Source organism: Hemitrygon akajei, chromosome 13 (assembly GCF_048418815.1).
Source record: "Hemitrygon akajei chromosome 13, sHemAka1.3, whole genome shotgun sequence".
In the NCBI taxonomy this organism is placed as follows: domain Eukaryota; kingdom Metazoa; phylum Chordata; class Chondrichthyes; order Myliobatiformes; family Dasyatidae; genus Hemitrygon; species Hemitrygon akajei.
The window spans coordinates 52686230-52702168 of record NC_133136.1 but is presented as its reverse complement, the minus strand read 5'-3'; the positions used below and the strand labels follow the sequence as shown (position 1 = coordinate 52702168).

At 39.0% G+C, this 15939-nt stretch overlaps 1 protein-coding gene across 1 annotated transcript in view; it reads right to left on the bottom strand.

The window, feature by feature from the left end:
• LOC140737864 (zeta-sarcoglycan) overlaps window positions 1-15939 on the bottom strand; it is a 920455-nt gene that overhangs the window by 68501 nt on the left and 836015 nt on the right. Inside the window, exon 6 of the mRNA XM_073064601.1 lies at window positions 9319-9391. Coding sequence (XP_072920702.1) covers window positions 9319-9391 — 73 coding nt within the window. The remainder of the gene's footprint in view (window positions 1-9318; window positions 9392-15939) is intronic.

Here is a 15939-nt window from a genome sequence, read left to right as displayed (position 1 = left end):
TTGTCATCATCTGCATTACCCACTCATCCTGACACATATGCAGGTGCAGAGCTCCAAAGTATAGATACACAACTTATGTGATCACAGGGTTACCAGCAGAGTACTAGACCCTGAAGCTTTTCTGATAACTATTGCTGTTGTTGTCATTTATTTTCACACCATGTGGTGCATCAGACCTCCAGTATCCCTGACCAGTACAACTGTGGGAAGTGCATCCAGCTTCAGCTTCCAACAAAACGTGTTACGGAGTTGGAGCTGGAACTGGATGAACTCAGGATTACTTGGGAGTCTGAAGGGGTGGTAGTTACACCCAGGGTGCAGGGCACAGGAAAATGGGTGACAGTCAAGAAGGGGAAAGGCATTAAGGAGCCAGTGCAAAACAGCTATGTGGCTATCCCCCTCAACAACAAGTATATCACCTTGGATACTGCTGGGGTTGGGGGGCCATCGATCTAACAGAGGAACGTCACTGTAGTCATTAAAACCGATGTGGATGAGTGTGTGCCTACAAAGACTTACTGTACACTCCCAAGCCAAAAGCCATGAATGAACCGGGAGGTACGTCGCCTGCTGAAGGCTAGATCTGCGGCATTCAAGTCTGGCAACCCAGGCCTGCACCAGAAAACCAAGTATGATTTGCGGAGGACTATTTCAAGGGTGCAGGGACAATTTTGAATGAGGTTGGAGGTAATATCAGATACACAGCAACTCTGGCAGGGACTGCAAGACATTACTTCCTACAAAGCAAAACCCAATAGTATGAATGGCAGCAATGCTTCACTACCAGATGAACTCAATGCCTTCTATGCACATTTTGAAAGGGAGAACACAACTACAGCTGTGAAGATCCCTGCTGCACCTGATGACCCTGTGATCTCCGTCTCAGAGGCTGATGTTAGACTGTCTTTAAAGAGAGTGAACCCTCGCAAGGCAGAAGGTCCCGATGGAGTACCTGGTAAGGCTCTGAAAACCTGTGCCAAACAACTAGCAGGAGTGTTCAAGGACATTTTCAACCTCTTACTGCTATGAACAGAAGTTCCCACTTGCTTCAAAAAGGCAACAATTATACCAGTGCCAAGGAAGAATAATGTGAGCTGCCTTAATGACTATCACCTGGTAGCACTCACATCAACAGTGATGAAATGCTTTGTGAGGTTGGTCATGACTAGACTGAACTCCTGCCTCAGCAAGGGCCTGGACTCATTGCAATTTGCCTATCACCACAATAGGTCAATGGCAGATGCAATCTCAATGGCTCTTCACATGGCTTTAGACCACCTGGACAACACAAACACCTACGTCAGGATGCTGTTCATTGACTATATCTCAGCATTTAATACCATCATTCCCACAATCCTGATTGAGAAGTTGCAGAATCTGGGCCTCTGTACTTCTTTCTGCAATTGGATCCTCAACTTTCTAACTGGAAGACCACAGTCTGTGCGGATTGGTGATGAGATATCCTTCTCGCTGACGACCAACACTGGCGCACCTCAAGGGTGTGTGCTTAGCCCACTGCTCTACTCTCTATATACACATGACTGTGTGGCTAGGCATAGCTCAAATACCATCTACAAATTTGCTGATGATACAACGATTGTTGGTAGAATCTCAGGTGGTGACGAGAGGGTGTACAGGAGTGAGATATGCCAACCAGTGGAATGGTGCCACAGCAATAACCTGGCACTCAACGTCAGTAAGACGAAAGAGCTGATTGTGGACTTCAGGAAAGGTAAGATGAAGGAAGACAGAAACATAGAAAAGCTATAGCACAATATAGGCCCTTCGGCCAACAAAGTTGTGCCAAACACGTCCCCACCTTACAATTTACTAGGCTTATCCATAGCCCTCTATTTTTATAAGCTCCATGTACCTATCCAAAAGTCTTTTAAAAGACCCTATCGTATCCGCCTCTACCACTGTTGCTGGCAGCCCATTCCACGCACTCACCACTCTCTGAATAAAAAATTACCCCTGACATCGCCTCTGTATCTACTCCCCAGCACCTTAAACCTGTGTCCTCTTGTGGCAACTATTTCAGCCCTGGGAGAAAGTCTCTGACTATCCACACAATCAATGCCTCTCATCATCTTATACACCTCTATCAGGTCACCTCTCATCCACTGTTGCTCCAAGGAGAAAAGACCAAGTTCACTCAACCTATTCTCATAAGGCATGCTCCCCAATCCATCCTTGTAAATCTCCTCTGCACCATTTCTATGTTTTTCACATCCTTCCTGTAGTGACGCAACCAGAACTGAGCATATACCAATCCTCATAGAGGGATCATAAGTGGAGAGAGTGAGCAGCTTCAAGTTCCTCGGTGTCAAGATCTCTGAGGATCTAACCTGGTCCCAATATATCAATGTAGTTATAAAGAAGACAAGACAGCGACTACAGTTTATTAGGAGTTTGAAGAGATTGAGCATGTCAACAAATATACTCAAAAACTCTACAGTTGTACCATGGAGAGCATTCTGACAGGCTGCATCACTGTCTGGTATGGAGGGGTTACTGTACAGGACCGGAAGAAGCTACAGAAGGTTGTAAATCTAGTCAGCTCCATCTTGGGTACTAGACTACAAAGTACCCAGGACATCTTCAGAGAGCAGTATCTCAGAAAGGCAGTGTCCATTATTCAGGACCTCCAGCACCCAGGGCATGCCCTTTTCTCACTGTTACCATCAGGTAGGAGATACAGAAGCCTGAAGGCACACACTCAGCGACCCAGGAACAGCTTCTTCCCCTCTGCCATCCGATTCCTAAATGGACATTGAAGCATTGGACACTACCTCACTTTTAAAAATATACATTATTTCTGTTTTTGCACATTTTAATAATCTATTCAACAATATATGTAATTGATTTACTTGTTTATTTATTATTATTTATTTTTCTCTCTCTGCTAGATTATGTATTGCATTGAACTGCTGCTGCTAAGTTAACAAATTTCACGTCACATGCTGGTGATAATAAACCTGATTCTGAATAGTCGGGCTTCTGGCACTGAGTCCGGCTCTGTGACTCAGAAGGGAAGTGGGGAGGAAAGGCATGCTGGCACGATAGGGGATTTGTTACTTATAGGAATGGACAAGAGGTTCTGTGTATGAGAATGAGAGTCCCGGGATGGGATGTTGCCTCCAGGGTGCCAGGACCTGGGACATCCTGGATCAAGTCTTCAACATTCTTAAGTGGGAGGGTGAACAGCCTGAGGTTGTGGTCCATGTAGGTACCAATGACATGTGTAGGATGAGTGATGAGGTTCTGCAGAGGGAGTTCAGGGAGTTAGGTGCTAAGTTAAAGGGCAGGGCCTCCAGAGTTGTGATCTCAGGATTGCTACCTGTGCCATGTGAGGCCAGAACTAGGAGGGTAAGTGGCTAAGGAGTTGGTTTGGGGAGAGGGCATAAAATGTTTGGGTCATTGGGGTCTCTTCTAGGAAAGGTGGAACCCGTACAGATGGGATGGTTTGCCTCAGAACTGGAGGGGAACTAATATTCTTGCGGTAAGGTTTGTTAATGCTGCATGGTGGGGTTTAAACTGGAGTTGCAGGGGATGGGAATCAACATGTCAGAACAGTTAATGGCGAGGTTGTGGAGGCAGATGTTGATAAGCCCTCAAAGTTAGGAATCAAAAGGTTGAACATGGTGTGATGAGTGTACTGAGCTGCATATATTTCAATGCAAAAGGATTGTCGGAAAGATGAATGATATTGTTGTAGATGAGGTAACTGGTTTACAAACAGAGGCAATGTGTAATGAGGAGAGGCTGTTGATTGAGTAAAATTGCAGTCAACAGGATGAGTTGCAATATAAAAGGTGGACAAAATGGAAAAGGGTAAATACAAGACTGAAGGTGTTATATTTGAATGCATGTAGTATACGGAATAAGGTAGATTAACTCGTAGCACAGTTGCAGATTGGTATGTATGATGCTGTAGGCATAACTGAATCATGGCTGAAAGAAGATCATAGCTGGGAGCTTAATGTCCAAGGATACACATTACATTGAAAGGACAGGCAGGAAGGCAGAGGGGGCAGCATTGCTCTGTTGGTAAAAAAAAATGAAGTTAAATCATAGAAAGAGGAGACATAGGGTCGAAAGGTTTTGGATAGAGCTGAGGAACTGCAAGGGTAAAAAGACCCTGATGGGAGTCGTAAATAAACCACCAAACAGTAATAAGGATGTTGTCTACAAATTACAATGGAAGATAAAAAATGCTTCCCAAAAGTGCAATGTTGCAATAATCATGGGGAATTTCAATATGCTGGTAGATTGCGAAAATCAGGTTGGTGCTGGGTTCCAATGGGGGAATTTCTAGAATGCTTACGAGATGGCTTTTTAGAGAAGCTCATGGTTGAGCCCACTAGGAGATCAGCTATTCTGGATTGGGTGTTGTGCAATGAACCGGAATTAAATAGAGAGCTTAAGATAAAATAACCTTTAAAGGCAAGTGATCACAATATGAACAAATTCACCCTGAAATTTGAGAAGGAGAAGCTAAAGTCAAATGTATCAGTATTACAGTGGAGCAAAAGGAATTACTGAGCCTTGACAGAGGAGTTGGCCAGAATTGATTGGAAAAGAACACTGGTAGGGATGATGATAGTGCAGTAAAGGCTGGAATTTCTGGAAACAATCCGGAAGGCACAAGATATATATCACAAAGAATAAGTAGTATTATAAAGGAAAGACAACACAACGGTGGCCAACAAGAGAAGTCAAAGTTAGCATAAAATTCAAATAGAGGGCATATAATACAGAAGATAATAGTGGGAAGTTAGAGGATTGGGAAGCTTTTAAAAACCAACAGATGGCAACTAAGAAACCAGTAAAAAGGTAAAGATGAAATATGAAAGTAAGCTAGCCAGTAGTATTTAAGAAGATACCAAAAGTTTCTTCAGATAAACAACGTGTAAAAGAGAGGCAAGAATGGATATCAGATTGCTGGAAAATGATGATGGAGATGTAGTAATGGGGACAAGGAAATGGCAAACTGAATAAGTATCTGTATCAGCCTTCACATTGCAAGACACTAACAGTATGGTGGATGTTCCAGGTGTCAGGACTCATGAAGTGTGTGAAGTTACCATTACTACCGAGAAGTTTCTTGGGAAACTGAAAGGCTTGGAGGTAGTTAAGTCTCCTGGACCAGATGGTGTACATCCCAGGGTTCTGAAAGAGGTGGCTGAAGAGATTGTGGGCCATAGGCAATGATCTTTCAAGAATCACTAGATTCTGAAATGGTTCCAAAAGACTGGAAGATTGCAAATGTCACCCCACTCTTCAAGAAGGGAGAGAGGCAGAAGAAAGGAAAGTTTAGGCCAACTGGTCTGACCTCAGTGATTGGGAAGATGTTGGAGTCGATTATTAAGGATGAGGTCTCAGGCTACTTGGAGGCACATGATAAAATAGGCTGCAGTCAGCATGGTTTCCTCAAGGGAAAATCTTGCCTGACAAATCTGTTGGAATTCTTTGAAGAAATAACAAGCAGGATGGACAAAGGAGAATCAGTCGATGTTATGTACCTGGATTTTCAGAAGATCTTTGACAAGATGCCACACATAAGGTAGCTTAACAAGCTATAAGCCCATGGTCTTCCAGGAAAGATTCTAGCATGGATAAAGCAGTGTCTGATATAAGGAAGCAAAGAGTGGGAATAAAGGGAGTCTTTTGTGGCAGGCTGCTGGTGACTAGTGGTGTTCCACAGGCGTCTGTGTTGAGACCGATTCTTTTTATGTTATATGCCAATGATTTGGATGATGGAATTGGTGGCTTTGTTGCAAAGTTTGCAGATTATATGAAGATGGGTTGAGAGGCAGGTATGTAGTTTTGTGGAAGTTGAAGGACTTAGGGACAAATTAGAAGAATGGGAAAAGAAGTGGCAGATGGAATATAGTGTTGGGAGATGTATAGTCATGCACTTTGTAGAAGAAATGAAAGGGTTGACTACTTTCTAAATGGAGGGAAAATACAAAAAACAAAAAACTTGAAGTCCTTGAGCAGGGTTCCCTAAAAGTTAGTTCACGAGCTGAGTCTGTGGTAAGGAAGGCAAATGCAATGTTGGCATTTATTTCAAGAGGTCTGGAATGTGAAAGCACAGAAGAAAGACTTTATAAAGCACTGGTGAGGCCTAACGGAGTATTGTGAGCAGTTTTGGACCCCTTATCTTTGAAAGGATGTGCTGAAATTGGAGAGGGTTTCAAAAAATTGATTGTAGGATTGAATGTCCTGTCATAAGATGAGCTTTTGATGACTCTGGGCCTGCATTCAGTAGAATTCAGAAGAATGAGGGATGACCTTATTGAAACCTATCGAATGGTGAAAGGCCTTGTTAGACTGGATGTGGAAAGGTTACTTTTTATGGTGGGAGGGTCTAAGAACAGAGGACACCGCTTCACAATAGCATGGCATCCTTTTAGAATGAAGATGAGGAGGCCAAATAATTATGTATATTTAAGGCAGACGTTGATAGACTCTTGGTTCCTCATGGCATGAAGGGATATGGGGAGAAGACAGGAGACTGGAAATGAGAGGAAAATTGGATCATCCATGATGAAATGGCAGAGCAGACTTGGTGGGCCAGATTACCTAATTCTGCTCTTATATCTTACGGTTTTATAAAACAAATGTTTTAATGTTTCCCCTTTCCTGCTCAGTATTAGCTTTACAATCCCCTTTGAGATCATTGCGTTCTCAGATACTGCACAAGATCTGGCCTTGTACAGGATCCAAGGAACAATTCCCAGCTCAAAACTGAAGAATCCCAGCAAGTGAGGGTTCTGTCATTGAATTAATATGGTACCCTGGAACAGAGTGAACTGACAGATTTAGCATTCTGAAAATGCCACATCACATGTGTTTTACAGAGTCAACACAAAGATGCAGAATGTTTGACTGCTGGTAGTGCCAATCAGAACCATTAGCAATAGATGGTTCACCATTGCTTGAAGTTAGTAGTCCCAAATAAAGAAATCTCTTGACTGGTTTAATGTAGTTGCTCAAATGATAGAAATTTCTTTGGTACTCTACATGGTCAGTCACTATGCTGATGAATAAAAAAAGTGATTCTATTCAAAAGAGTGAGCCATAAAATTTTGAACTCTTAATTGAAAACAAATTGTGTAAAGTCTACATTGACTAATACCCATTGACTTCAGATTCCGTGTCCTACATACTTTGCCAGTTAAACAAGTTTTTGGGCTTAATTAAAAACTCTACAAAAGTCTCAATGAAGTTAGTTAAACTGAAAATGAAATTAGCTGTACCAGATAAGAGTGCCCTTTGGAAGAAAGGAAACCACACCAAGCAAAGAGTAGTAATTCTCAAAACAAACAGCAATGGTTTTGGAACATCACCTGCAATTTCCAACATCTGTTCTGTGAATTCCCTTTTCATTAAGACAGAAACAGGAGACCTTTCAAACGTTACAGACTCCAAGGGCCCTGATAACTGACTGTTAATACAAGTGGAAATTCAGAACATCGTATATCTCACACCACTGAGGATTCCCTTAACAGTTTCTGGAATACTGACAAAAAATCTTACTTTATTTGGTGATTTTAAAAGAGAACAATATTGTTATTAACTTTTCCATTTCCACCAAACATTCAGCATCGCTTGGAACCTTCCCAAACAAATGGAAAGATACAACATCAGTTTATTCTCATCTTCCCTTCTCATCATTCAGAGATCCTGTCTTCAGTGGTTGGGAAGATATTAGCATCCGTTATTAAAGATGAGTTTTTGGGGTACTTGGAGGCACATGATTAAATAGGCAGAAGTCAGCATGGTTTACTTCAAGGGAAATCTTGCATGAAAAATCTGCTGAAATTCTTTGAGGAAATAGGAAGCATGAGACAAAGGAGAGTCAATGAGTGTTGCTTACTTAGATTTCAGAAGGCCTTTGACAAGATGATGCACATGAGGCTGCTAAACAAGATAAGAACCCATGATGTTACAGGAAAAATATCAACATGGATAGAGGATTGGCAGTCTGTCTGAAAACAAAGAGTGGGAATAAAGTGGGGCCTTTTCTGGTTGGCTGCCAGTGACTAGTGGTGTTCTGCAGGGGCTGTGTTGGGACCACTTCTTTTCGCATTAAATGTCAATGATTTGAATGATGGAATTGATGGCTTTGTCATCACTTGTGCTCGATATGATGATAGGTGGAAGAGCAGGTGGTGTTGAGGAAGCAGGGATTCTGTAGATTGATTTAGACAGATTAGGAGAATGAGCAATGAAGTGGCAGATAGAATATAGTGTAGGAAAGTATATGGGCATGCACTAAGGGGCTGTAACACTCTATCTTCTGTCTTCTATCTGGCTTGCTACATGCCTAATGCAACACTGAGTACTGGTTGTCCTTAGGTACTGAAGAGGTTCTCTTTTTACTGAAAAACAGAAATTGATTTTGTCCCTCATTTGCAAAGTACACAGTCATTTAATAATGTCATGAATGGCATCAAACACACATAATATTGATAAGAACAAACAATTGTTAGAAGTGAGAATGAGAGGAAACCAGATCTGCCCTTTGGATGAGTGAACACATGTACATATGTTGGACTTTGGAATTGAATAATATCATGGGAGCTCATTCATATGTCCCTAAATCCAATGTTTTTAACCTGGAGAAGATCTGTATTATTCTTTAAATAAATGTTTTAACTGTAACAAGATCCTCAACCAAGATTATAGAAATATCATACAGAAACAAATCAAATAGCTTTAGATAAATGCGTAAAATATGGGGGAGTCCATTTTGCTACCGAGCAAGCTGTAGAATTAAATTAGAACCAATCCTGACAATTGCAGGAAATGTGAATGTAGTAGAATGGTGAACAATATTAAAAGTAGGATAAGAGTAGGTGTTTTCACCCCTCAAGTGTGTTTCCTGCACTCTACCCACTTTGTTTAACATGACATCAGCTGTTCAATGATATTGCCACTGATATGCCAACACTTCAATAAAGAATCAGATCCCACAAAAACTGTCCAGTCAATGTTTCTTTTGGAACAGCATGCTGGGGTCGATTTACTTATCATTGGTTTGATTGAACCACATTCAGTTCATTGGGATTTTTTTTTACATATTCAAAATAAGCAATGTATAGGCTACTATCTAGTGACACTACCATTAGATCTTAAAAATGTTCTTTGCAATCTGCATCCAATAAGTAATTGAAGGGAGATTGATATAAATCCAAGAGTATAAGCATGGACTGCCACAGGCATGTGATCTGTTGAGTTTTGCAAAGAAGGACCAGAAGATTTTATGTCTAACGAAAATGATTAAACATATACAAGTTATTCACTTACTTGAGCTCTTCTGAGGATTCAGCTCTGACATGAGGTGTTTCCACTGATTGTTCAAACACTGCACCTTCCGGACCTGTGGGAGAAATGCAGGGGAAGCTATAACTCATGCAGCATCCAATATAACTTAAACTGGAAATATTTGCATTTGCAACAACCAATCTATGTGAACATCACTTAAATTGCCCTAGGCCCCTGAATTGCTGGGCTGGTAACCAGACAAATGCACAAACAGTATACCTATTCCATGCTGAAATGTCACATTTAAATACTTAAAAAGATTGAATCAACATCATCTTTCATTTTTTTATTTGCAAACTGTTGAACCTGAACTCCATCACTTGATGGTCATCAAGTATCTAGACAAGCCACTGATGGGTGTTAAATGCGCTGGCTTTGAAAGTATAATTAGATGGACATTGTCAATTGGCTCCTGAGCAAAGATGAAGTGATATAATAGCATTAAATCCAAGAAAAGTAATCAATTTTCAAAAGTGACAGATTTCCTTAGCTTGCCACTTAATTTTTCTGCTCCTGGTGAAAGTATATAATTATTTTTGTTGTTCTTCAAAATACTAAGTGGAAGAAAATGAGCTTCAGAACTACAGACAGATAAACATCCTGCTGTCTTGAAATGACTAGATGTAAATGGGTGAGAACTGGAGCTTTTGGGACTGGCAGAGTATGTGTCAGTCACTAATGCTAGGTTTATTATCAGGGCCCAGCTTTGTTTCTATAATGCACTGCAGTCACTAGAATCCTCACTGGAAAATCCTGAACAAAAGTTTTTCCTTCAGTAACTTAAAAATTATTTTTTTTACAAGAAGGGGCTGTGAGATAATTTGCCACAGAATTTCACTTGTCAAGATCAACGTTAATGACCATGTCTACTTCTTTAAAAATGATGTCAGCAGATGGTACTCTGGTATCATGTGGCCATTGGCATTTTACATGGGACTACTGATAGATACTGAAAGGAAGCAGACTCTGTTCAACATGCCAGTGATGTATAATATAAATAGTTCCATTACCAAAAGATTAAGGGATCCAATCTCAATTTAGCCACTGGTAAATTTTTTGAGGCATTCACATTATCCACTACTTCAGATTTACTAAAACTTCCATTTGTATGAATGTATTGAAATTAACAATTGAAAATTGCTATTTAACCAAGGTGCAAAATAGATGTACAGTCATCACTACACACAAGTTATTTATACACAAGTTCAATTTAAGAATCATCAATATATACAAATTATTTGTTGAGTTCAGACTCAGGAGCAGAGTCTTGCATTTTTAATAGCTAATTATAAACCAAAATGTACAACGGTATTGTTATACCTTTTGTTGCAGGGATGACCAATGTGAAATTTTATAAATGCAGACACCAAAGTTTTCTTAATCAGAACTTAATCAGTATTTATTATTGCAACATATTTTTTTTAATTTCAAAGCAGACTAAATTCTAAGCAAAATATTTAAAGTAATATTACTTCAAGATATGTTCAAATGCATATTTGATGCTCAATACTAATGAAGTCAATACATCTCTCATAAAAATTCATAATATAGTAATTAGATACTGCAGTTTCTCTGTAAAAATATTAGGATTAACAAATGATAGATTTCCACAGAGTACTGACTGAACTTTTTGTTTGAATGAAATATAAAGTGATCTATCTTGAAATCCTTGCACAAATTCGAGACAAGTAAACTGACAAGAAGTACACATGAACCAAACAACTCACTCAATGATAAATCAATGAAGTATCTTATCCCAAATGGTGTAAATGTCAGCAACTCTCTTTGGTTGACAGAAAATATAGTGCAGAAAAGAAAAATCAGATTACATACAGTTGTAATTATATTGCAGTTTACAAATTGAACAATAAACAAAAATAATATAAATGTAATGGTTTAGATAAGTTCACTCAATTGTTAACAGGATATTAACTAAAGTATTTATGAATATGGAAACAAGAAAAAGAGACTGAAATCCATTGGATCTCTTTGATTATTGAATGACATTCAATAAATTAGATCCGATTAGATCTGTGGTTGGTTCCACAAGGAACTTTTCATTGAAGCATGGAAGAAAGACAGAGGCAAGGAGTTAAGTACCATCACATTAAGTCCAATGGCAGAACATGAACATACTGAAAAGTGTGGCCTGAGGCATCTTGCATCAGAATCTTCAGCCTTTCACTACAGTTGTCCAAAGAAATATCAATTCACTCATTTTTATGTGTTGTTGACCCTGTGATAATGGTAAGTAAATATAATTGGTGTACTTATTTTGATTATTTTGTATCTATTTAAAGTGTTTTGACTTTTTTACTAATATGTATGCTTTCAAATTTTTTAATCCATTTTGAATAGTATTTAAAAATGCCTGACTGGTAGAGACATTTAAAAGCAGTTCCAGTGGGTTTTGAAATAAGACTGCTCTGGGATGTAGGCCCTGAGAGCTTTTTACAGTACTGGGTTTGCTGCCCCCTGGAATGCCTTTGGCACATGGAGGATCAGCTTGGATGGCCTGCTGCATCTGGGACAGGTTGGTGCAGGGGGCTGGGAAGACACTCTGGGTAGTAAGTTTGGGAAATAGGCCAGATCCCATATGATCTTATCTAGTATTAGCTGCACACTTGATTTTGATGCTTTCAATTCCATAAAGCAAACCACCAGAGCACAAAACACAAATGTCCCAAAGTATTTAGTAAACATATATTCTAAATTTATTCTGTATTAATTTTATCTGTATGAATGCAATGCATAAAAATATAAGCAATATTACATGCAGTGAAATAATAACAAAATAAATATCTTCTAAGTTGTAATCTCAACAATTTATTCTCTGTCATTTTGCACTTGCTACCACTGCTATTAAACAGTAACTTAATCTAATTTGCCAGAAATCCAGAGACTTTGAATGTGATAAATTGTCAAAACAACTTCACATATTTTTATTCTGCCTTGTTCCTTTGCTTTGACGTAATTCTCCAGATATTTCAACATCATCCGGAAGAAGAAAATATGTCCCTAATTTCCTGGCTGAGTAGTGTGGTTGGGAAGATAATGTGAGTATTTCTTCCACATTTAGCAGTGCACTTCTCGGGGGAAGCAGAAATTAAGATCTATCTCTGAATGTTCAGAAGAACATAAGCAGTAGGGCATCTGGCCAGTCGAGCCTGCTCCGCCATTCATTAAGACAATGTCTGCTCTGACCATGGACACATTTCTACATACCTGCCTTTTCCCCATAACTCTTAATTCCCCTACTATGCAAAATTCTTTCACTTTTTAGTGTGCAATGTCTAACTTGAGGCAATTTCTTTCAAAACAGCAATAAGTGATATCCCTTTTGGATTGCATTGAGTCCAACATAAATCATCCAGTGATGGAAGATGGGAACCAAATCAACTCCTGGTATGGAAATAGTTCCCTTACATTTATTTAGAATGTTTTCTCTTAATGGCCCCTAAATGGGGAGGTTGTCAGAGATTATGATGGATCACAACTTTTTCTGACTTTACCTCTTAAGCTGGAAAGCCCCTATTCCAATCTATTAAAAAAAACAGCAGGGTGCTTACCAGTGTTACTCCTTCATCAGCTAAACATCTTTATTAGAAATATTTGGCCCCTTAACCTGTGGCTCTGCAATCTATAGGTAACTCTTTGAATAAAATGGGCTCCTACAGTGAGAAAGGGTGCAAACTACCGTAAGGATTTTAATGCAAATAGTTATAATGGGATACACAGCCTGTTTGGATAGATATTCAGTAGAAGCCTTCAGAATGTATACATGACTGAAGAAAAAGTGCAGAGATGTAAGAAAGAAACTGTAAAGTAAAATCATCTTGGGTCGATAGAGAGATAATGGCATGAATGACCTTCATCTATTTGTATTATCCTTTGTTATCTTCGTTCATACGTGGAAGATTGTTAACCACTATTTTAGGACACACTGAAATAGTAACCACTGAAGTGTAAACCTGATATTTAGCTTATTTTTAAATTAAGAATCCAGACAAATATCTTTAGAAATAATTTTGTTTTTTTTATATCACTTTGTTGGTTCAATTCACTCCTTCTCATATGCATTTTCATAATTGAACTTCACAATAAAGTGTCAGAATGATTTTATGCAGCTCTTTCTCAATAATCAGATTAAGGCTCATGTCAAATGTCCACATTCAAAATGAAGATATTTGCATTGCATAAAAGTATGGGGATAATCTGGAAAACCTTTATTGTAATTACTAGTTAACATTTCAGTACAAAATTCCTTCTTCATTGCTAGTCTATTCCCAAGAAACTTATATTGATATATTTAGATAGAGAAAATCCCAATTTATAATATAAACCATCGTCTGACTTTTAAAGAATAATGCATATTTATTTAATCCTCATGGTTTATTTTCCAGTATGTAAGTAAAGGACGCACTCATATTTAACTGTAGAATCATTATTCTAAGATACTAAGATTTAGTCACAAGTTTCAGTGTTTTGTTACAAAAGCAAATGTGAGCATTAGTCATGGATATGAGACACTGATTGTATCAAACAACTTCTTCCTATTATTTGCTAAACTCAAGTAAACTAGCATTAAATATTCCATAAGTATCTATTAAGATAGGTGGTGTAATAAATCATCATTCAGTTTGCATGAAACCAATTTTTCATAAGATTGATGCTTTCTTTATGCTTAATATGTATGCCATTTATTACATTCATTATTTTCTGAATGTGCTATATATTTATATAGTCTTTAGAGAGCTTTATATAAAATCAAAGTGCAGGAATATCAGCAAAAATATTTGTTTTATTTGCTCAAGTTCATGATATAATTCTATTTGGAGACACAAAAGACTATTGATAATTGAATGGGGAGCAAAATTCTTACTGGAGGAATTCAGTTCAGTTCTGGAGGCAAAGGGATCAAGAGACTGGAAAGGGCTGAGGTTGTACTAGGAACATAGCCGGTACAGAGGCGTGAGACAGGGACTGGTAGGTGAAAGGTGGAACCAGGTGGGGGGGGGGGGGGGGAGGAGGAGGAGGTAAGAGGCAGAGGATAGTGGATGATAGGGAGAAACAAATGAAAAACAAGAGACGATGAAAAGGGGGCACAGAGAGGGAAGGGGAGGTCAAAGCTTGAGGCAGATGCATAAAAGTGATATGGAACCGGATAAGGGAAAGATGGCATGCAGCTGGAACCAGGTAGGGGAGGGGACAGGCTGAATAGGTCAGTGGAGAAGAAATCCAGATGGAGAGGTGTGTTGGTGATGGGCCGATGAAACCAAGTGGGGGAAAGTAATGAATTTCTGAATGCAGGTGGGAAATGAAAAACTGCACAAAGGGAGAGGTGAACCAATAAGAATAGGAAAGGAAGACAAATGTTATGTGTTACCTAAAATTGTATAAGTTGGGTTGTAAGCTAAAGTGAAATATGATTCATTTTCTTCTGATTTTATTTTCCCATTCACCCATTTTGTCTAAATAATGTATAGATGTTTGTATTTGTTATAGACAGAGTAAAAACACATTGAATCTTTCCTATTATATTCTACACATTTTAGTGCATCTTCTGCCACTCATATGCCTGCAGTGGGAACTGACTTCAGCTATCCTGATGACTGTCTACATCCCACCACAAATAGATATGAAACCTGCGCTCAATGAACTATACTCTGAAATCAATAGTGTACCCAGAGGCCCTGCTCATCACAGACCTTTGAACATTGTTACACAGTCACTAGAATTTGCCTGCCTTGCACTTACTGTATGTTGGTAAATCAGATCACAAGACTGAGTTCCTTCACCCTGCATTCAAACAAAATCTAAAACATAAGGGTCTAGCACTGAAATTTGTATGGTGCTTTTCTGAAGACACACTTCTATGCATCTTTTTATGAGAGCCAAGAACTGCTGTATTACTGCCTGCTCCGGGAATTGGAAAGCATCTGACAGCAAGACCCTGCAATGGTTTGTGACCACTGCTGAGAGAATGATCGGTGTCTCTCTCTAGTCCTCTCCCTCAAAATCCAGAACATATTCCTGAAGCACTACATTTGGAGAGCCCTCAGTATTGTCAAGGACCCCTCCTATCCATCCCACAATTTCTTTGAACTCCTACCATCAAGCAGAAGCTACTGCAGTATAAGAAAAAGGACTATTAGGCTGGGTAACAGCTTCTGTCCCCAAGCTATGAGACTTTTGAACACCCAGCTACCACCCAGTACATACTATTTAACACAGGACCAGTGGTATTATACTGTTGCACATTTAACTATATGTCATATATGCACTTTATATCGACTTGTACATCTACAGAATATTTTTCATTATTTGTTATTATTGTGTTAATATTATATTATTTTATATGCTGGATTTCATATATATGTACTGTATTTTGCACCTTGGTCTCAGAGAAATGTTTCACTTAGCTGTATACATGTGTGTGGTTGAATACCAAAGAACTTGAATTTGAATTATGCAACTACTTTGAGTTGGTAGATTGGTCAAAATCAACAGCCACTCAAAATGAGCATGTCACCACTGTCAAAGACTTCTTCCCTAAGCGTATAAAGGACCGCATACCAAAGAAATCAATCTGGGTATTCCCCA